The 27,956-nt window shown below is 42.2% G+C and overlaps 1 protein-coding gene across 4 annotated transcripts; it reads right to left on the bottom strand.

The window, feature by feature from the left end:
- Positions 1-286: 286 nt before the first annotated feature.
- LOC142659795 (uncharacterized) lies at positions 287-25,479 on the bottom strand. Of its 4 annotated transcripts, XM_075836262.1 has the most exons (13): positions 12,795-12,940; positions 12,374-12,526; positions 8,233-10,034; positions 7,775-7,925; positions 7,507-7,692; positions 7,284-7,421; positions 6,829-7,023; positions 6,250-6,472; positions 5,951-6,156; positions 5,443-5,491; positions 4,746-4,924; positions 3,546-3,604; positions 287-2,180 (listed from the first exon to the last, which is right to left on the bottom strand). In XM_075836262.1, the coding sequence occupies exons 3-13, from the start codon at positions 9,987-9,989 to the stop codon at positions 1,970-1,972; spliced, it is 3,354 nt and encodes a 1,117-aa protein (XP_075692377.1). In that variant the 5' UTR covers positions 9,990-10,034; positions 12,374-12,526; positions 12,795-12,940; the 3' UTR covers positions 287-1,969. The 4 variants fall into 4 exon arrangements, with proteins under 4 accessions (XP_075692377.1, XP_075692380.1, XP_075692378.1 ...); XM_075836265.1 differs by lacking the exons at positions 12,374-12,526; positions 12,795-12,940 and adding an exon at positions 25,382-25,479; XM_075836263.1 differs by lacking the exons at positions 12,374-12,526; positions 12,795-12,940 and adding an exon at positions 25,123-25,205.
- Between the last annotated feature and the right edge of the window lie 2,477 nt (positions 25,480-27,956).

Genomic DNA, 27,956 nt, shown 5'->3' with positions numbered 1-27,956 from the left:
CGACAGGAAGAAGACAGAGAAGTGGGATAGGCTCATGAAGTAAACAGAACCGCCCAGAAGCTAGATCAGTAGTCATTCCTAACAATAAAAAGTAAAACATTGTGTAGACAAAGAAGAGAAATATTCTTGAACACATCAAGTTTTAGATTTTGGAGAAAAGATCAGTTTTAATAGAAACTACTATAAACATTATTACATAAAAAACACCTGCGGAAGAGGCAGAAACAAGATGGCTTCCAGAAAGGTTATAAAAGCTTTATATACAGAATAAACTATTTCCATAATAGGCAGTCAACAGGCAATTGAATAAATATCATTTACATACTAATACACAATCCATCCAGTCATTGCACCAATCTCATACACTGTATCACTCTACGAATCACAGTCATCCTCCTTACTTACTCATGTCACTCGAAGGCCCTGTTCAACCCGCTGCAAAATTCCACCTCCCATTTATTTTTATGGGAATCGAACGCTTCTTTTTCCCGATATCTGATTTTTCTTTTTCCGCTAGCGGACAAAGAAGCGTCCTGCCCGAACCTCCCTTTGACGTGAATGGGAGGAGAAATAATTTTGCGGCAGATTTTGCGGCGGGACCCGAATAAGCCAAATCAGCCGCAAATCTTTCTGCGTACATCATCGAAAAATTGTGCTGGTCAATTTCCGTGCGGAAAAATTATGTCTGGTACCGTATTGCACTGAAGATTTTTCATCCACAAATCCTGGCAGAAAATCCGCAGCATTTCCATCCCATGTGGTCCCGGCCTTATCTGTCCTGATTTTAGGACTTGCCTAAAGTAAGTAGACTTAGGGTAAGGCCCCACGGAGCGCCGTTGATTTGGCCGAAACTGCGCCGACATGCTGTTTGGTGCGATTGTCAAATTGCTTGCTGATGACCATGCAACGTTGATGGTAAAACTGATGTTTACTTGCAAAATTGTGCAGTTAATAATGAATAGACCTTTGTGGACGCATGATTTACAGGTAACCGGCAGTTTTACCGGCAACACCGGCCGTCAACAAGCTTCACGGGCGGGTCCATGGAGCCTTACCTTTAAAGGAGTTAACCCAAAATAATTTTTGTGATACCCAAGTCAAACATTTTATTGCTACCAGAGCCCCAACAATCAAGGGAATGAGCTGGTCCTTTTCCCAGCCCACAATGGACTGTGGGTCATGCGTGCCCTCTACACAAACCTCTGAGTCAGATAACTCAATCCATCACTCATATAAATGGAAAGTGTTCAATTATGCATGGTGGTAGTTTGCGGTAATTGGCAGCACGGCACACTTGAGGTGCCATTTGGCACATGAGAATGCCCCTTAGTGCCTGTCCTGTTAACACATGTATGTAATCTGTCAATCAAACTCATATACTAACTCTTGTGCTGGATCAGCATTCCCAAGTTTGGCCTCCACTTAAATAACATTTCCTCCCCAACAATTAAAAAAAAATCATCCGCAAATATAAACCCTTGAGTTTTCCTCTTCTGTAAACGATCTTTAAAGGGGGTTTACACTTTTTACAATCCCTTTATGTTAGAAAATAACAGAAAGTGACCCCTAATGATCAGCTGTGATCTATGGGAGATTCTGGCAGCAAATTTAAATTATCCCTGCAGCGCCACCACATGAGAAATCAAGTATGACATGCCGCTTATTAAAGTCAATGGGCTGCATAGAAGTGTTGAGTCCTCCAGAGGGAGAAAGATGCTCTTTGTAGCTGCGGACATCCCATTTAAGTCTTCTGAACTTATCTGCAGCCACATTTGCTCCCATGCATCTATAATACACTAAATACACTATAATATACATACACCTAGATGGACCTGGATGGATATAGTAGCTCACAAGTCAACATTTGACCCCTGCTGGAGCATCACACAACCACTTTTGTATATAATCTGCTGGTTCCGGAGCCCAGGATAAGTTTTTTCAGGTTCCACCTTCTCACATAAGTCTTGTTTTATGTTGGTGGAGGTCCGTTCACATATGTGAGCATCAATGACCAGGAGAAGCGTTTAGAAGGGAAGGTTTGTCGACCCCATGGAATGAGAAGCGAGGTAACCAGGACCAAGAGCAAGAGTGAGGCGAAGGCCAGACGCCTAATCCAAAGGCAAAAGGAACATGAAGGTCTGTTGGACGTTTTCTGTAGGTCCAGATGTGACAAGTCATCCCTGACAGGGGAGCAAAAGATCTGGAGGTTAGTGGCGGAATATATAGGTCACACCAACCTCTTATGTGTGTGACATTATATTAGTTTCTTCTGGCAATTGATGGGCCATGGTCACAGTCCTGGTATGTCTGGAGCTAAATTTATAATCTAAAATCTGGGGACATCTCAAGACCTTCTAAAATCTGTACAATGACCTAGATGGAGTCAACAAACAATGTGTCAATGCACTTGTGGATCCACCTGACACGCGAGTAGACCTCATAACTCAATTTCATAGCCCGACTTGGAGATCTCTCGGCACAAAATGAATCAACAAGACTCTCTTTTTGGTTGACTTCATTATAGGGATCTCCACTATATTTAGCCTAATAGACAATTCAAATAGTAATGTGTTTTTTTTAGGAGTTTACACAAAACCTGATATTAATCACATCGTGGGTAAAAATATAGGACAATATGGGATACGTGAGGCAATTGGATATTAGACAAAAACGGAGGCTCCCTGGAGGAAATGTTCTCCCATGGTCTAACTGTTCTACCTCAAATACTTTCCAGTGATGCCCATTTTTGCACTGTTATTATTATTATTATTATTATTATTATTATTATTATTATTATATAAGGGATTCACTAGCCCAAAAATTTTCAAATAATAAACTTTTTAATGGATTACATATTCCATTTTATCCCCTTGCTCTTGGTCTTCCCAGTCTCCTGCCACTCTCTGCTCACCATCTTCATAGTGACATCACTGTGGTGGGTGGCAACACCTCACGTGACGCCAATGACCTACTGCGATGGAGACGTCACTATGGATGTAACCTTATAGGGGCAGGGGACTAGGGAGACCATTGGTCCTGGCAAGGTAAGTATATGAGGAACATTTTTGTTATAACCAGGAAAACCCCTTTAATAAACGTGCTGCCAGTTTTATTTACATTTATTTTTTAATTCAGGGGTCAGAGTATAGATGCCACATTACCCCTGCACATGATCCTTTTTTGTGGGCTGAAGCTGCGGGTATGTGGACTAATCCATGTACATCACATATTGAGGTTATGGATGGAGGGAGGATGACATAAAAGCTTTTTAGAACAGATATTTAACACCTGAATAAATGTAGAAATAAAGCCGGCAGCACACTAATTAAATAATACATATAGCCAGAAGTATGTCCTAAAGGGGTTGTACAGAATTGGAAAAAACATGGCTGCTTTCATCCAGAAACAGCGTTACACCTGTCTTTGGGTTTTGTCTGGTATTGCAGCTCAGCACCATTGAAGTGAATGTGGCTGAGTTGGAATATCACATGCAACCTGTGGACAGGTGTCGCACATTACGAAACTAGAAGCATGAAGATTTTTACCCGTTCTCCATAAGAATTGTCACGTCCGGCTTTGTGGGCTTGAGAGTGCCTTTTGCATCCTACAACATAAAGATTACATATAGAAGAAAGATCTAGCAGGTCTAATGTTTCTCATTGTAGCTTATTAGGGTTTTTTTTTTGTATTTTTTTCTTAAATTTTTTCCTTTCCTCTCGTGGTCTGTTGGGGGGGGGGGGGGTAGGGGGATACGGGGTTATAAACAACTGTATAATGAAATGATTTATATAATACCAATTGTTGGATGTTGTTTTTTGATAAAATAAAAAATGTAATTTAAAATAAAAAAATAAAAAAATTATGACATCACAGATCGTTTACGACTTGGTGATATCACTGTCGCCTCTTAGATATCAGTGCCCCTAGTGGACAAGTAGGAAAGTTTTCCATAAATCTTATTTTTTTTTTGTACAAGAATATAATGGTGGTATTGCTTGACAATACAGAATGGTATAGTAGTTTTTAAAGCTGTGTAGTAATCATTGTTGATTGGACAGACCACGGCTTAATATAGGGACAGACGGCATATCCAACAAAGCGCTGCCGCCTGCCTTCAGGTAAGGATGCTAACTGAAATAAAGTGCACCCCCTGAGCCAACACAATAGCCTAAAATTTGATCAGTCTTTTCCTTATTTAAAATGCACCTCGTCACTCCACCAGCATCGGAATCTCTTGTACACTCAGGTGCCCCAGAGATAAAATTGACCAATGATAACCGCTACTTGGAATAGTAAATATAGAGGAGTATAGCGCTGGTGATTGAAGGACTGTAAAGGAGAAGGAGAGAGACCTATTGGTTTCATAGTCTGTGCAGAAAAATCTGATACAAGTGGTGACAGGGTAAAACCTTCGGTACTTTCTTACCCGAGAATGATAAAAAAAAAACATCTGTACAGGAAGATGTTCTTGGAAGGTACTGGTTTTCCTTGCGGAGAGCCAGATGGTAGGGAGTCTAAAGGGCAATGCTCCCTGGGAAAAGTATGCTAAGTCATATTTTAAGGCTCTATAAAAGGGACGGACATTGACTTACAGGGTATTCCCCTATAGGTGGCGCTAGAGACAGTTTTTTTCCTTCTGGAAAAGAGCTATTTTGTGTACAGGAATTTGAAAAGGATTGTTTTTCAGATCCGGGGATAATTTTTGAAATATGTATTATTACCTCTACATGATAATAATATCTTACCTGATTCCGTGTCAATCGCTTCTTCTTTCTCTGACGTCTCCTCTGTCCAGAGCAGTTCGGTTGTGACTGGCTGTCAATCACATCTTCATGGGAAGTCAATGGGCTCTGTGTATTGGCAGTATTGGAGTATCCATGGAATGCAATGTGATTGTCTATCCGGTCTTCAGTGTGTGGCTCATCTATGAGGAGGGAAACCATGATCCAAGATAAAAGTGAAATCATAACTCTACAAGTTGCAGCAATGTTGTTTGCACATGTTTTATATACCTTAAAATACTAACCAGGTTTATCTGGTTAAAAAAAGAGAGTGTAGCTTCACAGAGCATGTGACTTCCCACTTACCCTTTGTCTTTTTTCTTCGACTTGCCCCTAATTGTAATCATTTAATAGCACCATCACAGCCAGTAGAGTGCCCTCCACAAACAATAGTGCCAGAAAAGTATAGTGGTATAGATATATATTACAGCCTTCAAGTTACAAGATAAAATTCTGGCTGCCTGAGGCCACCACTAGGGGGCGCTCACTGCATACAGATTTGTACAGCTTCCAGTCAGTGGGAGCCATATAAATGCCTATGCTCCCCTTAGTGGAGAGTGGGGGAATAACAGGCAATTATATTATGGTGTGTAAGCCCATGATGTCCTCCCACAGATTCATCAGATCTTCTATACATATATCATGCATGTAGGACACTCACCACAACACAAGATAATGTCTTGTCCCATGTCTGTCTCCAGTTGTAGGGCCTATAGAGTTAGAATGGTAATTCAGGATCAGTGCAAGATAAGTAAACTATTTGTAAAGTAACTCAACATTTTATATAGCGGATATCTACTTTACACAGTAAATTTTATATAGCGGATATCTACTTTACACAGTAAATTGAAAAATAATCATTTGTGGATGAGGGTGGACAAGTTTGATGTGTGGGGTGTTTGGATTGCTTTGCTTTTGCATTGACAACATAGTCATCTTTCTATGGCTGACTCCACGGTGGGGGGGGGGGGGCCTGATGCTTGGAGGCCTGTACTACTAACTACAGTATCTGCGGGAGACCTGTGTAATAGTGAAATCCTAGTTTAATTCTCATCTTGGTAAAAGGTTAGAGTCCAAAGAAATCTAACATATTGTAAGTCATACAAGACAGAAAACTAGCAATACAAGCAAAACGGTAATGAAACATAAACCGAAACCAGTGTACTTACTAAGGTATGTTCCATGTGTTCTTGACCACGAATCTGTTCTTGAGTCCATTCTAAATGACAATTGTCCTGAGGTGGAGTAAGGTTGGTATGAACATCTTTCAAAGGTTCCTTAACTTCTTGTCTTCTCAAATTGGATATAGTAATACCAGAGTATGAGCTGAGACTGCTCTGAGATCCCTCACTCTTCTGGGGAAACTTCCAGGTTGCTGGTGAAGAAATGGTACATATATTGTTATTAAGAATTGTGGACAGATGTGGAAATAGTTACGAGACTAGAAGGCAAACAAAAGCTTCCATACCGGAGGTGGCTGTATAGAATGACTCTTGTCCATCATGAGAACTAGATCTTCCAACATCACCTAATGGGTCCCACTCCAGGTCAACAGGCAATGCGGCATTGGTAAAGGGAACAGGAACTGGTATTGGAACTTCTCCATCTTCTATTTCCAGATCTAAAAACACATCTGAAGAGCCAGATGACAGATGTTCTACAGCACCATCTAGGAAGTCATCCTCAAATACCTTCAAGAGAAATATAAGAGTTATGTCATTTAACCAGCAAACCTTTTATCGTACATCCGTAAAAAAATTCCTTTAACTGGGCCCATGCAAGGTCATCTGCTCTCTTGCCAAATATAGAACATGTTTGGCAAGAGCTAGTAGATGCCTTCAGAATCTGGCAGGAAGATCTGGTGTGGACTGGATATAGACACCGCTGTCGTAAGGACCAACACCCCCAACTCTATAGATCTATGAATGAATTGTCATAAAGATAAATATTATAAGGGATGTGCAGATCTATTACCACAGACTTTCCACAGCACTTCTATCATTCATGGACCTTATTCCCCCATATAAGTGGCTTAATGTTCACATACCAGTTTGGTGCTCACAAGTCTCTTCTGTAAGCGAGATAGACGGATGTATATCTGTTGGCAGTATGAGCCTAGCTCTGTCATCTCCACTTCTAAGTCCGCGGCATCCCGAGGATCACTGCTATCTATCAGCTGGTCTCCTCGCTCTAGAAGACCCTCCACCTTCTTCATGTTGCTCCAAACATCTTCTTGGAAGGCCTAGAAAAGGATTTCTATTAGATTAAAAAGTATTTAATTTCTCCCCAGAAACAGTCCCAGTCTTATCCATTGACTGGTATAGTATTCAATTAACTGGAGCGGAGCTGCAATATCAGAAATAGCCTATAGACAAGAGTGGCGCTGTTCCTCAGAGGCTGGTCACACACATATTACTTCTTATATGCCCTTTACCTTCGATCTTTCTGATCATTTTTTGAAAAAAATAAAATAAAATTACTCGCTTGTTCTAACTTTCTTACCTTCAGTTGTTGTATTTTCTCTGTAGAGTTGCCCCCATAGATGTACTCTACATTGGATAATTCTAGGTTCATCTCGGTCAGGCACAGTTTCATATCATCCTGGTCAGTTTCAAATTCTTCCCTCTGCTGGACCCTAGACTATGGGAACGTTATATATGAATCAATAGCTGTATCTTCGAAATTTTTACTGTTGACTTATTTCATTGTGAAGATTTTGAAGTACCTTGAATGTCCGATGTAATGTCTCTGCCTCCCCCTGTAGACCATCCCATAAGGTGTTGACCTCCTGCATCCTGCTCCGGAGGACACTAGGAAGCAAAGTCTGCAGAGGGGTCTGTGTGAGTCGCCAGTATTGTCTGTTTAGAGATTCCAGGTCTAACAATTTCTCCCGCATTTCTGTTAGTAGAACCTAGGATGGTGGGTATATAGGTTAGAAAAGGGTCATTTGTACAACAACGTAAAAAACAAAAAAACATTCTTGAGACCATTACCTCATACTTCCTCAGTGCCAGCTTAGCTTCTTGGTGAAGTGTCTTGAATGGGTTTCCTTGAGATGTAGTTATCTGAGCAATCTGTAGCCAATCCTCAAAACGAGAGAGGGAGTCTAGGAAGTGTTCACATAGTTGTCTGTCCTGATCCATGCTAGTCAGAAAAATTGAATTATATATGAAAGGACCCAATAGCAAAGATTAAAATGGGTTCCCCATTATGGTGCCCGGTTTTGCCACCCAGCACAGAAGGGCCTGTTGTTTGTGTCTTCTGCACCCCCTTCCCATGACCCTTGGACTAATTCCTCACACCCTTGTTTGCTTACAACGCAGTTCCCCTGGAAAGGAGTCCTGCACAGTTACTCGCCACCCAACAGAAAATGGGATGGAACAGTTAGGGCTGGCCACATGGTCTGTCTCCATGGTAGGTGCATGATGTCCTTTATTACAGTTTTACTCACCGAACTTTATTTTCCACGGACGCCTTGCATACTTCACATTCCTGGACTTGGTTTCCTTCTTCATGAATAGGAACATCCATGGGAGATACTCCAGAAGTTGAAGCATGAGGACATCTTGGGAGCATTTTAAGACGTTTTTCAGATATGTTGGTGAACACAGTCTGGTCTAAAGAGTTGGGACATGTAGAGTCTAGCGTAGGTGTGTTAGAGGAAGGAGAATTTAAAACTTTAGTATTGGCTGAAGAGTCAACTGAGTTGGGAAGAGATAAGCTACAGATGCATTTGGTAGGCAAATGATAACTATATTCTCCATTGACAAGTAAATGGTCAACTGATATCTCATCATTGGTGAAGACCACATCATTCTCAGGAAATGTTTGAGACTGAAAGTTCTGGGTAGAACATGGAGTGAAAGAGTCAACGTTTGTGGCAGCATGGTTAGTGGAAATAAATGGGCCACATGGATGGCTTGTTGTAGTCATTGAAGGGCAAGTGATGTTATTAATGGGAGTGATGTTGTTTGATAGATGAAGTCTACCATTATTTATATGTTGTTTATCAGACACATCAGGTTGGGATATTTCTTCAGGATCAAATTCTAAAATGTTCTGTGACTGAGAAGTGTATGAGCTTTCATTTGGACCCAGAAAGTCAGAATGATTAAGAGACGAGCAGTCAACAGTAGAAGAAATGAGGTTATGATCCTTGACCGTAGAGCAACAAGGATGATGAGAACTGAGGTGAGATGATGGGATCCCAGGTGGGAAGTCAGTGGTCGACTCACAAGTACAGATACAGGGAATGTTGATAGAGGAAATAGAATAGTCCAAAGATGGAGACAAATAAGAGTTGTCAGATAGGAGTTTATTATTGTATTCCTGAGTGGTTTTGGCATGCTGGTTGGCTGGCCAGCAATTGAGTGTGGATGTAGAGGAACAGCCATGAACAGAAAATGTGGAGCTATCAAATATGGATATAGGTGATAAGTCACTGGGGTCTTTTGTTGGAGGTACAAAGTAGCAGGAGGAAGAATTTAGAGGAGATATAGAGTGGTCGTTCGTTCTGGATGTGGTGGTTCCATTACTTTGTGACATATATGAATGCTCAGATTGGGATTCGGAAGCAAAGTTCTGAATTGAGATAGAAGAGCGTGCGTATTCAGATATGGGTTCACAGTTCTGAAGTGATAGGGAAGAATATGTCATTTGGGATATGGAAGTAGAAGTCTGGCATGATGTAGGTGAAGCTTCAAGACATGACTTAGAGGTGGAGAGGGCAGGTTGTGATGTAGAGGAACAATTCATTGAAGAGGGGTGGCTGAAAGTTTGAAATGTGGAGGTGCCATTTAAAAATAATGAAGAGGAATACTCATTTTGGGATTTAGAACTGTAAGTCGGAATTAATGTGGAGTGGGTATAGTAAGGTATGGAAGAGCAGCTCTGAAGTGATATAGGGGAACAAGCAGCTTGGGATCTCAAAGAAGAGTTCTGAGAATATGTAGAGGAGGAGCATTCAGTTTGGGAAGGGAAATTTAGTGGTGACATAGAGGAGGAATCAAGTTCTGATGAAGAAGAATAGTCCTGAGGAGCCATTGAGGAAGAGTTTAGGGTTGACGCAGAGGAGGAGTCAGATGTGGTTGCAATGGAGACGCTTTCATGAGAAGAAATAGAAGTGTCATTTATTACAGAGAAAGAAGGGAACTCTGATAGATCTGAAGATGAGGGGCAACTAGTATGAGGGAAAGAGGAAGAACTCATGAAGATATGTCTTCTTCTCTCATGGCTTCATAATGTGTGATCTCCCTGTGTAAACAACATGAAAGAGCCAGTTAGTTTATGCATATAAGCCCATAATATATATACACAGAGGCGTAACTTTTAAGCTATAGGACCCGCATGCAAAATCTGTAACAGATCCCCCAAACATTATATGCCATTTACAGTCCTGGTGTCCTCTTACGCAGGAGAGGGGCTGTTGACCCACCAGGTAATAGACATAAGTGTCTAGTCTCGAAAACCTATTTTCAAACACCCTTATGGGGAATTCTGAGTTAATCGAGAGGGGAGTCCTTTTTCAGGACTCCCATGTATTAGTCATAGCTGAGAGCAACTACAAAGAGTGTCTCTCTCTGAGGGGCCCAACATGTCTGTGCATTACACGGACATACCATTGATTTCAATGAAACCTGAGCAATGCTTGTGAATGTGGTTGTGTTATTACAGATGACAAGAGTCACAAAAATGTCACATCTGCTGGATCGCAAATTGAATGCGACTTTTCCAACATGCGTCACATGCAACTGCGACTAATTTGCGACATGTCACCGTTTTTGTTTTTTTTGGTGTCTTGGATGTCGCAAAGTTTACAACTAATTGCTAGAGGTCCCATCTGTGATCATCTTAGAGTCAGGGCCCCTGACCAATAAAAAGAAATTGGACAACCCCTTTAAGGCAACTTTTATATGAACAAGCTGGTTGACATAACTAAATATGGCACAATGATCTTTTTCCTGTGCATTTTTCAGTGCTTGAACACAATTTATTTTTTATTTTATCTAAAGGTCCAATATTCTGTGCGGATTAGTTTCTAATTTTTTTTTTTTTTTTTTAAATCAAGTAAATTTTTAGTTTTTGCAAAAAGAAAACATTAGTGATACCACAGATCACCCCAATAAAAATAAAATTAAAACCCGCCCTCCCCCCATCTTCCAGAGCATATATGACCATGGGTGGATTAGTTTATTAATTTATCTTTGGGCTGGAGCTCTATTTGTTTTGATAGAGAGCTTCAAATTCCCTGTATAGATCTAGTCAAATGATACAATTTTAACTGGCTTCAGCCACCACTAGGGGGAGCATTGGCACATACTGCATACAATAAAACAGTTTTCAGCAATATCTTGAGCTCCCTCTAGTGGCAACTACGGGCAGAATTTTACAATTTAACTCTATGCCTATGCAAATGATTTTGAGCTGTGTATCGGAAAAACTGAGCTCCAACCCTTATAAAGATATATCAAGATATTGATCAGGAAGAAACAATGGCCCTTAAAGGTCATGTTGCTAAAAGGTGGACAATTCCTTTAAAACTATGGTTCATACAATTGCACTTGTTTCTCTGAACAAACACCATCATCTTTAAGGATCATACACAATGCTTATTATAGGGGACAGTGACAAGTCTATTTTTTTTTTTTTAAATGGCCAGGATTTTATATTTGCATTACATCATTATAATTAATACAGGGATAATTGGGGGTAGTGATGTCATATGTTCCAAAAAAAATACCATTACACCACTCATTGCCAAACACGGGGTTGTCCAGGATTACAAAAACGATCTTCCTTTTTATCCAGGAACTGCACCACGTCTGTCCATGGGCTGTGTCTGTAGTTGCGGTTCAGTCCCATCCACTTGAATAAAGTTAAGCAGCAATACCAGACACAGCCCATGGACAGATGTGATGCTGTTCCTGGAAAAAACGGAAGATCATTTTTGTAATCCTGGACAACCCCGATCTCCATGTCTATTGATTTAGAGATATCTGGTCTTCTATCTGCATGTTTAGGAAGTTCAAGACACAATTATGGGGGTTTTACACAGGACGATTATCGGGCAGACGAAAATTAATATAACGCTCGTTGACGATAATTGCCCTGTGTAAACAGGGGAATGATCAGCAGATGAGCGAGCAAATGCTTGATCATCTGCTGGTCGTATTGTTTTAAAAAAGTAAAATATTATCGTTGTCGGCAGCACATCTCCCGGTGTAAACAACATGATGATAATGTATGGGGACGATCGATCGGAGTAACGACCGCTCGTCCCCATCCATAGCTCCGTGTGACATGAGCCAACAAGCGCCGATCAGCGATGTCTCGTTGATTGGTGCTCGCTCTACCGGCCGCTTATCGGCAGGTGTAAAAGGGCCTTTAGTGTCTGGCAATGAGTGGTGTCATGTACAGCCCCAGTCATCTGTATATATAAATACTCCCCGTGCTGGTAGGACTCATGATACCATTATTCGCAGGTACTAATGAAGTCACGATCCCTTCAAACCAAGCACCAGAATTTGATGATCTATTTATTACGGTGGCTCATTGGTTCACAGAATTTGTTGTAGATATGACGTAGATCTCACCCTTTTGCACTGCAAATGGTAAGATCCATAATAAAAATCCACGACGTGTGAACTACATAAGTCATATGAAAAGGTTTTTGTCTTTTTGTGAATACCAGACATAACGCATGGACAAGAGTAGCGCTGGTTTGGATAACCTTCCTGACCCGATACCTAAAAAAAAAAAAAGTTTAGAAGCCAAAAAGCTAAAATTGTATGATCACATCATGGTAACGACAACGTAACTATTCCAAATGAGACTGATAAACAAGTGCTTTATATTGGTTATAGTCAGACGATCACTAAAATCTTATATTTATATATATATATATATATATATATATATATATATATATATATATATATATATATATATATATATAGTATTTATGTTTAAGCTCTCCCGCCCTCCCCCATGGGCATGGGCCCACCTAAGACTTACCCGGACTGTTATTTACTGCAGATGGGTAAAGTGCCCGGGGTGGTGCCGGTCATCTATGCAGCAGACGAGGGATTTACACGTGGACACCGCTGTGATGTGTTGTCAGGTTTCAGTTAGAATGTGTCCGAAGTCCAGAGTAACGTCTCCCTGACATCGCGCCAAAACAAACAACATTACAACCGCACTATTCTGCCTGGAGCTACAGTGCTCGCTGCTCTATAAATAGTGTGAACTACTCCCAGGAATGAGAGTACTCACCATGTGCACGCGGACAACACAACACAGAAAAGGTTACGTCTAGTGAGCTCTAAACCCATGAGGTGATACATTTAGATAAACTTTGAGATTTTGGGTCCCTTTTAGGCAAGCTGAATGTTGGGGTGTCTTCGGTGTCGGTTTTAGGGGGTGGGAAACTGGGCTCCCAGGAGCAAACTCAGAGGGGAGCATGTAAACTTTCAATTCCCCCGGACCACCAGGGACTTTACCATTAAAGGGGTTTTCCAGCCGATAATAATTGAAAAATTGATGGCCTATCCTCAGGATAGGCCATCAATAGCTGATGGGTCGGGGTCCGACTCCCGGGACCCCCGCCGATCAGCTGTTTTGAAGGGGCCGCAGCGCTCGTACAAGCGCTGCTTCCCCTTTATTTCTTCTTGCTCGCTGTGAATGTTTGGCACACATTTATTGGCGATTCACAGGTATTGTAGCCTTTTTTTGTCCCATTGAAGTGAATAGGAGAAGGCTGCAATACTGTGAATCGTCACTAAATGTGTGTCGAACATTCACAAAAAGACGATCAGCCGGGGTCCCGGGAGTCAGACCCCGACCCATCAGCTATTGGTGGCCTATCCTGAGGATAGGCCTACAATTTTTATCGACTGGAAAACCCCTTTAAGTTCTTCACAATTTACACATCGTACTGTGTGGACAATGTATGGCAGTATTTTGCGGGCACTATATTGTAGTATTACTTGTCATCATATGGCAGTTTTTGGCTGTAAATATTTGGGTAGAAAAAAAATAATAATACGTGTATGTATATATCCAAAAAACAAGCAGCACACCGTAGTTTAAGGTGTAAAAAAGAGGGTACTTTATTGCCCCATGTGCAACGTTTCAGCTCTATCCACTAGAGCCTTTCTCAAGCCTCAAGGCACCCACACCTATTCCGGTGCTGCTGGACTTTCTGTATATATATATATATATATATATATATATATATATATATATATATATATATATACACAGTGAAGGAAATAAGTATTTGATCCCTTGCTGATTTTGTAAGTCTGCCCACTGTCAAAGTCATGAACAGTCTAGAATTTTTAGGCTAGGTTAATTTTACCAGTGAGAGATAGATTATATTTTAAAAAAAACCTGAAAATCACATAGTCAAAATTATATATATTTATTTGCATTGTGCACAGAGAAATAAGTATTTGATCCCTTTGCCAAACAAGACTTAATACTTGGTGGCAAAACCCTTGTTGGCAAGCACAGCAGTAAGACGTTTTTTGTAGTTGATGATGAGGTTTGCACACATGTTAGATGGAATTTTGGCCCACTCCTCTTTGCAGATCATTTGTAAATCATTAAGATTTCGAGGCTGTCGCTTGGCAACTCGGATCTTCAGCTCTCTCCATAAATTTTCAATGGGATTAAGGTCTGGAGACTGGCTAGGCCACTCCATGACCTTAATGTGCTTCTTTTTGAGCCACTCCTTTGTTGCCTTGGCTGTATGTTTCGGGTCATTGTCGTACTGAAAGACCCAGCCACGAGCCATTTTTAATGTCCTGGTGGAGGGAAGGAGGTTGTCACTCAGGATTTGACGGTACATGGCTCCATCCATTCTCCCATTGATGCGGTGAAGTAGTCTTGTGCCCTTAGCAGAGAAACACCCCCAAAACATAATGTTTCCACCTCCATGCTTGACAGTGGGGACGGTGTTCTTTGGGTCATAGGCAGCATTTCTCTTCCTCCAAACACGGCGAGTTGAGTTAATGCCAAAGAGCTCAATTTTAGTCTCATCTGACCACAGCACCTTCTCCCAATCACTCTCAGAATCATCCAGATGTTCATTTGCAAACTTCAGACGGGCCTGTACATGTGCCTTCTTGAGCAGGGGGACCTTGCGGGCACTGCAGGATTTTAATCCATTACGGCGTAATGTGTTACCAATGGTTTTCTTGGTGACTGTGGTCCCAGCTGCCTTGAGATCATTAACAAGTTCCCCCCGTGTAGTTTTCGGCTGAGCTCTCACCTTCCTCAGGATCAAGGATACCCCACGAGGTGAGATTTTGCATGGAGCCCCAGATCGATGTCGATTGACAGTCATTTTGTATGTCTTCCATTTTCTTACTATTGCACCAACAGTTGTCTCCTTCTCACCCAGCGTCTTATTTATGGTTTCGTAGCCCATTCCAGCCTTGTGCAGGTCTATGATCTTGTCCCTGACATCCTTAGAAAGCTCTTTGGTCTTGCCCATGTTGTAGAGGTTAGAGTCAGACTGATTCATTGAGTCTGTGGACAGGAGTCTTTTATACAGGTGACCATGTAAGAGCTGTCTTTAATGCAGGCACCAAGTTGATTTGGAGCGTGTAACTGGTCTGGAGGAGGCTGAGCTCTTAATGGTTGGTAGGGGATCAAATACTTATTTCTCTGTGCACAATGCAAATAAATATATATCATTTTGACAATGTGATTTTCAGTTTGTTTTTTTATATAATCTATCTCTCACTGGTAAAATTAACCTAGCCTAAAAAATCTAGACTGTTCATGACTTTGACAGTGGGTAAACTTACAAAATCAGCAAGGGATCAAATACTTATTTCCTTCACTGTAGTAGTCAATGACTAGCGGAGTTTATCCAGAATCAATGGGATTGGACAACGGACAGATAATCAGATATTCTGGATTATCGGACGTGCATAGAAATGTATATAAAACACTCACATAAGGGTTGAGAAGCAACGGGGAAAAAAGTCCATAATAAAATGTTAACACAAAATCTGCCACTATAACTTTGCATTTTGATTAGAGTAATTTTCCATTTGCTTCTCTCTTCTCATTATATTGGAGTTCTGTGCTGGATTATCAGGATTATCGGATGCCAGATTTAGGGTGTAGAATAGAAGCTGGGATAGCTTGATGGCAACCAATATGGCTGATAGTACCACAGGGGCTATAACACAGCTTTTTCAGTCGCCTGAATTGTACATTTGACTATTTAGGGCGCAGTACACCCCCCTGTAACTTTATTAATACATCACTAAGAATATTTGCTGTTCTAGGAAAGATGGATTTTTGGACTAGACAAGACTCGTCAACAATCGAATGACTTTCGGGCCTACCATTTTCATTCTGCTTCAGTAAAAAGGAGATCAATCTGATCCACGATAATTTGACCACTGGGGGGCAGTATATTAGTGCAAGGAAACATTAGAGAAGACCGTACCTGGACAGATTTTTTTGCATTGTGTAATATTTTTCCCATATGTTTTCCAGCGTATTTTTACACTGCGGAGATACAAGGCAAAAACACCATGTGACACTACCCTAACAAGGAGAGCGAAGTATCTCCAGGGTCTGGTCTGGCGTCTGTATTAGTTTAGACATTCTTGGGTCTGTATTTATTTATGGGTTCAGGTCTGGGGTCTGCATTAATTTAGGGGGTATGGTCTGGGGTCTGTATTTGTTTAGACGTTTGGGTCAGTATTTATTTAAGAGTACAGGTCTGGGGTCTGTACTAATTTAGGGGGTATGGTCTGGGGTCTTTTCATTTTTGAATGGTTTGAAGGGGTAATATGCACCACCTTTGATTCAAAGGCCTTAGGTTGAGTGTATGCACTATATAAATGGTAAAAAATATTTGAATGCTGTGCTCCGCTTATTACATTGCTTGGAATCTCCCTGTCACTTCGTAAAAGTTTACCTATAGGTGGCACTAGAGAGACAATTTTCGTCCTTTTGGATTAGAGCTATTTGGCACACTTTTTCCAAGAGAGCAGCTGGATCACCTCCCTACCAGCTGGATCACCGAGAGTCACTCTGGTCGAAACGCCATTGCAGCCAAGTGACGTTACGGGACTATAGATACACTAGATCGTCGGATGAGTCTAGTGAAATTTGCGGGATCTGCCAGCATACATCTAATGTATACGGTCATCTTTAGGCTAGTGCTATGTGGCGCCGTGTGGCAATGGCGGCCATGTGGCACTTGCCGCCTTACGATGCCACCCCTGCAGTGGGACAGTCTTATTGTGGTTTTTGCTTGTCCAACCTCCAATACTTTCAGTTGTGGCCCCTTCAAGTATTTGGCAACATCGTCCTCCCATTGGCATCCCTGTTATAAGGTATTGTGGGTAACGTCCCATTCTTAGTGGACCTTTAGGAAGGCCCTTGGCACAGGAGATCCTTCAGAAGAGGCTTTAGATGAAAGTGTATTCGTTTAAGCGCCCTTGGGAATCGCAGCTATGTGCCAATGATACCAGGTAACACAGACACAACTGCGCCTCTGGGACTGGCAGGAAAACACTGGATTATGTTATGTAAGCAAAGAACCTGCGTGACTTAAACCGGCATGAAAACCACAAATAATTACCTGCCATTCTCAATGCAAATAATAACCAGTCTAATCATATAGACAATGGGGGAGGGGGGACCAATCCTTAAAATGATCCCACCACTCCCTACAGATCTGGAATACATAGCACAACGTGGAGGAAGGTGGTGCAGCCCCGTGACACGGAGAACTGTCAGATATTAAAAAAAGTGATTGTTTCAAGTTTTCCGCAACTTTTTATCCTCATAGGTGAACACTGATGTTGCACTACGGTGGTGGTAACTTGTAAATATACCGCGATCATCACATGACCAAACATAATCGCCGTGGAGCACTAGGTGGTCCAGAGGTGGAGATGATTGTGTGAAGCCCTTATTCGTCTTGTTTTTGCATTTACTTCTTTATGGAAAGTGCTAGTAGAAATCTCTATGGCGGTTTCCTATAAAAATCAGTTCTAAGAATATTTCCTAGCATATGGTAGCCCATAAAACAAGCCCCCCAATTCACACCTCTTACTCTGATACAGCTAGGGGGAGTTTACCGTATTTGAATTCACACAGCTCCCATGACTTCCATATTCCCTAAAGGCATGCACATCTATTTCTAGGTGTAGCCGTAACCCAGAGCTGTAGGTAGACTTTGCTTCACCTTGGGCAAATGTTCAGTTCGCTGCCTCCATCTCGCAAGTGACGTAACGGACAGTACGGAGAACCTGAGGATTGGGTTGTGCCAGTATTCCTTGTGGGAAAAGCAGACCCTGTGTGTCCAGTTGAAATGGTTCAGACCATTTCCATCGCCTTGACACTTACCGGACTGATGTGTAGGTTGGGTCTGGAGACCAAAGACCGGAGTCTGCCCTTCAAAGACAGTAACCGCCAAGCCAAGTGCCCTTCATAGAATGTTACCGCCAAGCTAAGTGCCCTTCAGACAATGTAATCACCAGGTTGACTGTGCGCCAACCAAGTAACCGCTACACTAAGTACCACTGTTGTAACTATTACGCTTTGTGCCGAGCCAGAGTAAAAGTTTTGTTACATTGAACAGTACTGTGTCTCCACTACTGAATCATCCTCTGGTGGGGTCCCATGTCACATTCAAGGGCCACACTCAGTAAAAACATACCCTCTTACATGCTCCTGTCTGTAGCAATTTAATGTAACCTATCAATGTGCAGGCATCAGTGCATGCCACATCACTGTATACGCAGAGGGTTACATCAGGGAACAACTTTTGCGGCAACTTGCTTAATAGTAGTCAAAGTTAAAGGAACACTGTGGGCAAAACTGTGTTATGAATAGTGTATGCCCCGAGGGGGCGGGGACTGACACAGGGATTCTCTCACTGGTGTACTATGAATCACTGTGTCATGCTCCACCCCCTCAGGGCATGCATCAAGTATGACAGTGTACACATTTACCTGGAGTGTTTCTTAAAGTTCATCATGCGACCTGAGTGGCGCTAGGTAGCAAACGACACTTTTATTAGTACAAGTATAAGAAATAAGCAATAAAATAAAACAAATGAAAAGTTTGTTAATTAAAGCAAACAAATGACATTCAACTAAGGGCTCATGCACATGACTGTAGCGGTGTGCACGGCCCGTGATCTGCGGCTCAGACGGCCGCCCGCAAATCACAGGCCGTGTACATTCATTTTAATGAGCCTGGACCGCAAAACGCAGCCATAAAAAAAAGAAAACCATGTCCTATCTTTTTGCGGTCCAGGCTCCCGGGCAATGCACGGACTGTGGAAACTACAGTCGTGTGGATGAGCCCCTAGAAATGAATGGGACACCAATTCATCCGCTGATTTGCAGGTGAATTGAAATTCTCCCACAAATCTGCAGGTGAATTGCAGACCCATTCATCACTATGGCACCATGCACACGTGGTTTTCACGGTTCCTTCCAGGACCGCAAATATGAGCCGCAGAAACTCAGGACATGACTTAATGTGGCCCGCAAATTCGCTACAGACTTGCCCATAGAAGTCAATGGGCCCGTGGAAACTGCGGATACACCTCCGTGTGACAGTCGTAATTTTGCAGAAGTGCTGCAAAGCGACGATAGGAAGTCTTCCTTGCACTTTTTAATATGATCCGCATTTTGCGGCTGACACACGGATGACATTGAGGGAGACGGAGTGTGAAGTCTTTATGGGTAAATATTCATGAAACGGTTAATAACGGTAAACTGCGAATTGAAGTTTGTTATGAGCCACCGAACATAGCGGAACAGGCGGAGGATGAAATTCTGCAATAGATACAAAAGTTATTCCGATACATAGTCCGTCTCAAATGAGAAGGGAACAGCCTATGGCTCCCAAATAGACATGATATAAACCAAAATCAAACAAAAGGAGCATATAGACTAGAATATATATATATATTGTATCAAAAAGATGTTTATTTATTAATTTAAACACAAATATATAATGTATTATAAAAATAAAAAAATTATATCAAACACCAAATATACAACGCCACATTGGTTTCCATGGAGTGAGAGATGATATTATTTTACTACATAAGGTAAAATTAGCATGGCAAGAAATATACGTTGCGGATATATGTCAATAAGTAAAGGTCAGTACATATCACAATAGAGGTGTATTGAATAATCACCTTGAAAAACCTCTTGACATCAAATAGGCATGCATATAGTACTGAAACCTTGCCAGGAAAAGAAAAGATTAGACTCTTAGGCCCCATGCACACGAACGTGCTTTTGCCGCCGCAATTCCGCCGAAAATCCACGGGAGAATTGCGGCCCCATTCATTCCTATGGGGCCATGCACACGACTGTGGTTTCCACGGTCCGTGCATGGCCCAGGAGCCCGGACCGCAGAAAGAACGGGCATGTCTTATTACGGCCGTGTTCTGCAGTCCAGGCTCATAGGAAATAATGGAGGCGGCCATGTGCACGGCCCACGATTTGCGGGGCGGCTCGCGGGTGACACTCCGCCCCAGGCCGACCCGAAAATCACGGCCGTGCACATGGCTACGGTTGTGTGCATGAGGCCTTACTCACATGAAATAAAGTGCAGTAACTGGCGTGTATGCCGCCTCGACGCGCGTTTCTAGTTAGACCTCCTGAGGAACCTCCCTATTGTAAGTAGATTTAGCAGTAATGCATATTTATTTATATTTAGCGGCTTCGGTGACATTAGTGTTCGCAGTGTGCTGTCGCCATTTTCTTGTCTGTCGTATATTTGCAGTCACAGGCGTTCTTGCACCTGTATACACGTTTTGTATCATTTTGTTGGAATGTGCTGTTCAAACTTTTGTGTTGTTTATGTGATTCTTATATGTGGGGTTAGTGACTGCCTCCATTTTTGATCTTGCACTCCTTCCATTCTGCCCTGGGTGATTTTAATTCGTTTAATGCTGGTTCCTACCATCCCCAGATATATGTAGGCTTAGTCCCAGTTCTGGGTGTATGTGCAGCGTAGGTTCCCACCTATGGAGGACGCCTTGTCATGGCAGGTGGGCAAACACTTTTTGATCAAAATGTGCGCTAAGAACCTCCCTATTGTAAGTAGATTTAGCAGTAATGCATATTTCTTTGTATTTAGCGGTTTAGGTTACATTGGTGTTCGCAGTGTGCTGTCACCATTTTTGTGTGTGCTTTGTAATATTTCATCCGCAAAATAAGGGCCACGGTCCGGGAATTTGCAGACCAGAAAAACACTACAGTCATGAGCATGAGGCCTAAGTGGAATCTGTTAAAATAATTTCCAGTGAAGTGAATATAGAGCCCTGTGCAGCAGAACATGCTGGGAGTTGTAGTTACAAACAGCTAGAGAGATAGTGTACTGACTGACAGTGATTCAGGACTGAGACGTGAGAGTTCCTTCTCCACAACAATATAGTATTTAATAGCTGGCTGTAGGAGTGGCGGTTTATATGTTAGGCGGCCATGTTTATACATTCCTTTATTTATACGCTTATGGAGGAGATGACACTTTTGCCTCCTTTCATGTGGTCGGTTTATGGGGATTTGTCAACTGTCAATTATATTTACAAGGTGAAAATCTCAAGTACTCAGGAGTTTACGGTGTGACCGCTGAAGATATCCAAGTCAGTGGTAATGTATACTGGATGGCATGTGCGGTGTTACTGGAAGGAAGAGGAGATGATGGAGGTGGTAGTGATGGGTAGGATAGGTGAGAACCGTGTACGGCTAATGCAACCAATCATAATAGAGATATCTAACACAAATTGTAAAATAAAAGCAATTACAAGATTGGTCGCTACAGACAATTGTATCACTTTTTCCTCTGCAAAAAAATAAAATACAATTTCTGCTTTAATTTTTAAAACTTTACTAGCTATATTACACACATAATCTTGATGTGTACAATCTCCTATCCAGACGGGACATTTAGCACTATTCATCCTGAGCTAACCCTGAATATAATGCAAAAATAACAGTAAAGACTGACACACAGACAAACCAATAAAGTAGAGAGGATGAGGGGAGGTTACTCAGGATGATAATAAATATTTTCTTCTGCCAAAGGCTGTAGAGAACTGTGTGAATACTCCTACAAGTACCGCTATGGCAGCCAAGTGGTTGTCACCCTGTATCTGTTCAATTTTAGAAATGGCTAAATACAATATTGCAAGACTCAAAATGGTCCTATATAAAATGCCCCAGAGGCAGCAATCGAGACAACGTTTTAAAATACAGCCGCCCCTTGGTCTTATACAGCTCCACTGCTGCCTCCCTACAAGTCTTTGGGTAGCATAATTGGAGCGTGGTGTATATTACAAAGATGCCCCTCCACCCCCATTCCAACTTCTGCCTCTGGGGCACCCTTTAAACACAAAAAGAGAATTCAAAGGATAAGGTTTGGGGCTCTTACAGCCACAGGTACGATGACCTTTACAAATATCCACAAACTGTAATACAAACAGTGCCACCTACTGACCAAATCACAATGAAAAACAAAAAAAACATTTCTGAATAGCTTCACGAAGTATACATTTTTGAACATGTTTGGTCATTGTTGTATTAAACCACAAAAACATACAACACTTCCCAACACAATATAGCATTATTACGGATGAGGCAATAGATACGTTAGATTAGTGATGTTTGTGCCGATAAGGGTGTATCAGGGCTCCTTCTAGCAAAGAAGTTCTCTGTAAATAACTGATAATTTTCCGATTTCTGCAGGACGTGATAAGGGATAAGCCGTCTTTTTGCACAGTCACACAGCAAAACATAAGGGTCATTGTTCCAGCGACACCCCATCATCTATCATAGAGGTTTCAACCCAAATATTCAGACTTTCTCCCCTAATACACATCCAATAACCCGATCTGATGAGAGCAAAATTGTCAACCATCAAATATTGGATTATTTATTTACATGGAGTCCTACGTATTGTGTGTAGATATGTTGGATCTAAAGCAGAACTCCACTGTTAAAAATGTACTCCACGCAGAGCGGATACACAGTGTTAAGGGGGTTTTACACAGGACGATTATCGTGCAGACGAGTGTTAATATGCTGATAATTGCCCTGTGTAAACAGGGGAACGATCAGCAGATGAACGAGTAAACGCTGGATCATCTGCTGGTCGTATTGTTTTTAAGAAGTAAAATATTATCGTTGTTGGCAGCAGCGCATCTCACGGTTTAAACAGAGACGCGCTGCCGACATAATAATGGATAGGGACGAGGGATCGGAGTAACGACCGCTCATCCCCATCCATAGCTCCGTGTAATAGGAGCAAACGAGCGCTGATCAACAATGTCTCGTTGATCGGCGCTCGCTGCACCAGCCGCTTATCGGCCAGTGTAAAAGGGCCTTTAGCTAGTACAAGACTCGGGTGGGAGGTGCATGACTTACCAAAGAGAAAATGCTTGTGTCACGCTCCGCCCCCTCTGGTCTTGTACTTGGCGTAACACAGGGTATCAGCTTTGCCTAGAGTGATCTCTGCCCCCTCTCTAGCTACAAGACCTGCCATGATCTCCAAAATCTACAATTTGCATCGGATCTGTCACCATTAACATCAATGGTGATGCAAACGGAAACCTATGGTTTCCGTTTCTTTCAGTCAGGGTTCCGTTCATGGGCTCCCCTGACGGAAAGCTCATACGGAACCAATGAACGGAGCCCTGATGCAGATGTGAACGAAGCCGTAGTCTGACCATTTGCATATTTAGATCAGTGTAGAGGGGCCATGGCCAGAGGGGGTCCCAGCCCTTGAGTTAGATTCATTAAAGTTCTGCACAAAATAGATTAATGCTGCTCAAACCACGATGGCTGTGGTCATGGGGTCCTTGGACATTGCCTGTTGCCTACATTTTTACCAACACAAACGTATCTGCAAAGAGTTATCACCAACATTGATGCATATATGATCAAACACACGATAGGTCTATAGAAGGAGGAGATAAGGGGCTGCCAGATACCTCTAAATTCGCTCATTTCTAGGGAGAACAAAAGAGGGTCAGCTGAAAACATCACATGGTGGACCAACTTTTGTGCGAAGACCAGCAGGGTTTGCGGACACCTATACATATTAGATTATCAGCAGATCAAATTGAAAACAATGGGATCTGCCACCCAATAATGAATTAGTTGGATGTTGGTCTGAGCTCAGCATTTACATGTTGATATATTGTGTTAGGATGGGGACAGGAAACATTGCTTCAACATAAAACCCTGATAATATTCCTGATCACCATGATCCCTATGACAATAGGGAGTAAATAGGGATCACTTTCATAGGTAAACGTCCTATCCTGCTCCCGTCCTTGTAAAATCTGTTTGTATGTAAATATGGGGCTCAGAACGACACTTTGATAATTAGCTACCGGATTTAGAGGGGGTGTAAGGATAATCCCACTGCATGTAGATACCCTGTAATATACACGGCAGCTCCCGATCCTCCGCCCCGCAGGTGCAGCACTCTTTACCCTGCAGTTATCGCCGTGATCGTCCATCGGGAGGATGTCATAACCATCTTGTTTCCTGCCTGCTCTGTGACTATTTGACGTATACCACTAATCCCAAACCCTTGATGCGATCTTATCACTATATCCTGGAGATCTGCTGTGTATTATCAGGGATAACTACAGAAGTAGCAGAGCTGAGTTTCCCATTTAGCTGTTTAGGCACGAATCGTCACAACCCAAAATAATGCAGTGAAAATACCTGCAGTCCTATGAAAAAACTAAAAAAAATTTCTCCCTCGTAACATATTTATGTAATTGCAATAAAATATATAAAAAAAACAAAAAAAAGATTTTTTTTTTAGCTATGCCAAAAGACAACCTCAGCTCAACTACAGACAGAGAAGGACCGAGTTTTGTCATGTTGACCTCAAAGGGTAGGGCTTTTGAATTTGTTTACTTCGGAGAGTTACATAGGACTGCAGGCAAACCTTCTTTGTTATCTTCCTACAAAGAGTATAAATATGCAAAAACAATGTAGTTGCAAGCTCAGCCCTGCTACATCTGCTGTCTTCTAGGAAAGATTTTACCGGCGGTTGAAGCATTATGATATTCTACAAATGTAGCAGAGCTTGTTCATGAGGACTCTTTGAAATAAGATTATGCAGCAGGTGTAGGTGCAGTCCTGTGTAAATACAAGTTATATCACATTGAATTGTGCCAAATGGCAAACTCAGCTCTGCTACACCTGTCACTACTACACGGAGATCAAGTGTACAGAACTCATCGTTATGTTCTATCCTCAATGAACTCTTTCCTGAGCTATAAATTGCATATAATAATCAATCCCATCTCCCCTACCTGAAGACCCAGCGTCTGGTGAGGACCCTCGGCCACAGATGCTTCCAGAGGATAGGCTTGCTGACATTTCTGGTGCAGTCTCACTCCTGGGAGGGAAAGCTCTAGACACACCCAGAGAGGACGTACAGACAGAATCATGTTACCTGGCCCAGGTAAAGAGGAGGCTCTGTCTCTCACACGACCGCAGCGCATACAAACATATTATTTAACCCATTGGGTGCGGAAACCTATACTGTGAATTCTTACAATATCTACTTACACTGTCCGTCGCGGTCTCGTGTAGGGTTCAGTGCAGACAGGGGTCTTGGATGCTCTAGATTTCTTGTCGTCAAGCCGAGATATAATTTGGCGCTTTGTGCAAAACTTTTGTGTGCCGTTCACAGAACGCAAGGAGGCCGCTGATAAAGAGATTGTCACACATGATGAGTCACAAATACAGGGAAACAAGGGGCAGATAAAGAACCCAACAAAGTAAACAGGTCTGTAAACTGATCCTTTATGCCGAGAAAACACAATACCCCGTCTGACGACAATATATGTTCATCGTAGGCATTTAGGAGTTTCGGTATTGTGTCATTGCACATTGGAACAAAACATGAAAACGGTAAAGCTTGCCCGTACACGTGACGTTGCATTGTTCATGGTGAATCCCAAAGATTTTCATTGAGCACGATAATAACAAAGTATGCAAACCACTAGCGGGGGCTGAAGATAGGATAGGAGATAAACATGTAATCAGTGGGACCCCCACCATCACTAGAACGGGAGTTCTGTACAACAGAAGGAGCAGCGAAATGGAGCAGCAGTCAAGCATGCGTGGTGCCGATCCATTCCACGTCTAAGGGGTTGACAGGAACAGCCGAGCGTTGTACTTCACGCATGCTCGACTGCCGCTCCTTTCAAGCTCCTCCTCACTGCGGGGTTTAGGGATCGTGGGGGTCCCAGTGATCAGACATTTATCCTGTGGAAAGGTGAAATATGTCAATTGTGGGAAAACCCCTTTAACTTTATGGCAATGCAGGGGATATGGAGCTCTGTGTGAGAAATACAGAGCTCCCACTGCTAGGCCTCCTTCACACACACACTTTTTTTCTGCATTTTTTTTGTGCTGGTAAAAAACGCCATGAATTTCAAGCGTTTTACATTGTGTTTTTTGATGGCAAATTTTTTCAATTCATTACATTTGTAACCCGCGTTTTTTTCTGCCGTTTTCCAAGTCCAAGAGAAAACACCAGGAAAAATAGTCGTACCTACAGCATGCTGCACCACTGACCTAAAGGCCGGAAAACAACCCAAACAAAAACATTGTTTGTAGTGCGTTTTATATTTCACTATAGACTTTCAGTTAACAACTGGCCGCAGCATTTATGGGCCAAAATAACGCGGGACAAAACACCAGGAAAAATGTGGCTTTTCCCAAAAATTTTAATGTGTGAAACCACCCCTATAAAGATATATTCAAAAATTTAAATGATGGGTGGAGAAAAAAAAAAAGGTGGAGATTCACTTTAAGACCAGGTTCACATATGCCGTTTTGATGCAGTTTTTTGAGCCAAAGCCAGAAGTGGATCCACAAAATAGGAAAAAAAATAAAGAAACGACGGATGCGTCTCCTTTCTTTGGTGTCTACTGCTGTGTTCGGCTAAAAAAAAAACTGAGCCAAGAAAACGTGTGTGTGATCCAGACCTAATGATGCACGATCTATCCAAGTTTTATCTATACGCTACAAATATTCAAAGTGATCTCCATTGGTGACACGGCAGATGTCTAACATACCAATAGGGAATTTAGATTGTGAGCCCCAATGGGGACAGTAATAATTGAGGTCCTCTGTACAGCGCTGCGGAATATACTGGTGCAATACAAGTAACAGAAATAAAAAATAAAAAAATTGTCTAGGCTGTAGTTCGGTTCTGTGCAGACGCGGGCAGCATATCCTCGGATATGGACTCCACTGTTTCAGTGATGCGTTGTCTCAGGCCATTCAGATCCTGTGGCCTGGGGGGGGGGGGGGGGGTGGTAGATACACTTGATGCAGCCCCACAAAAAGAAGTCCTCGCAGGGTGTTAGATCTGGCGATGGTGAAGGCCAGCGCAACACTGGTGAATCGTTGTTTCCGGCGCAGCCGATCCAACGTTTCGGTAGTTTCATTCAGGTAACGGCTAACATCCAAATGGAAACGTGGAGGTGCTCCCTCCAGCTGATCGGAGCTGAAAATCTGCTAAACGTAGTCTGTGTCATAAGCCGTTCCTTTAACGAGTCCAGGTAGGAGCAGCCAGTGACAAGATCCTCGGCAAAAAAGAAGGGACCGTAAACTTTGCGCCTGCTCATTGCACAGAACAGTAAAAGTCCCTCATGTGCTTAAAGGGAATGTGTTGCCAGAAAAACATGTTTTGTTTTTTTAATTAAACATTTAGTGTGTAGGTGATTAAACATTGTTCAAATTTTTTTTATTTTTTTCACGAGCCAGGAAATATTATAAATTAGATTCTAATTTATAATATTTCCCATTGCTGGTCACTAGATGGAGCTATTCCCAAAATTGCAGCATTGCAAGTGGTAAAGCAACCACATTGCTTTTTGCTGCAAAATTGGGTAAAAAGCCCTCGCTCTAGTGAGCTCTCAGCATCCCCCCCTCCTTTATCCTGGCTAGTGCCGGGATAAACGAGGGGTTTGAACGGTCTAACCTCCTACACTGTGTGTCGCCATTTTTTGAGCTAACACACAGTGTAGTAGGTTTACATACAGTAGTAAACGTACACAAACACGAACATACATTGAAATCTCTTACCTGCTCCTGCCGCCGCGGCTCCCTCCGGCCCGTCCGCTCCGTC

The sequence above is a fragment of the Rhinoderma darwinii genome, chromosome 8 (genome assembly GCF_050947455.1).
Source record: "Rhinoderma darwinii isolate aRhiDar2 chromosome 8, aRhiDar2.hap1, whole genome shotgun sequence".
NCBI classification, from domain to species: domain Eukaryota; kingdom Metazoa; phylum Chordata; class Amphibia; order Anura; family Rhinodermatidae; genus Rhinoderma; species Rhinoderma darwinii.
Note: the sequence above shows the minus strand (reverse complement) of the source record. Positions and strands in the feature narration are given on the sequence as shown.

What these genes read in the sequence shown, in the direction of transcription:
- LOC142659795 (XM_075836265.1), bottom strand. Translation starts at nt 9,989, where the DNA reads ATGAGTTCTTCCTCTTTCCCTCATACTAGTTGCCCCTCATCTTCAGAT. An exon ending in CATTACATCGGACATTCAAG is followed by an intron (nt 7,422 to 7,506) that starts GTACTTCAAAAT and finishes ACGTTCCCATAG; the next exon opens with TCTAGGGTCCAGCAGAGGGA. An exon ending in AACACATGGAACATACCTTA is followed by an intron (nt 5,492 to 5,950) that starts GTAAGTACACTG and finishes CTAACTCTATAG; the next exon opens with GCCCTACAACTGGAGACAGA.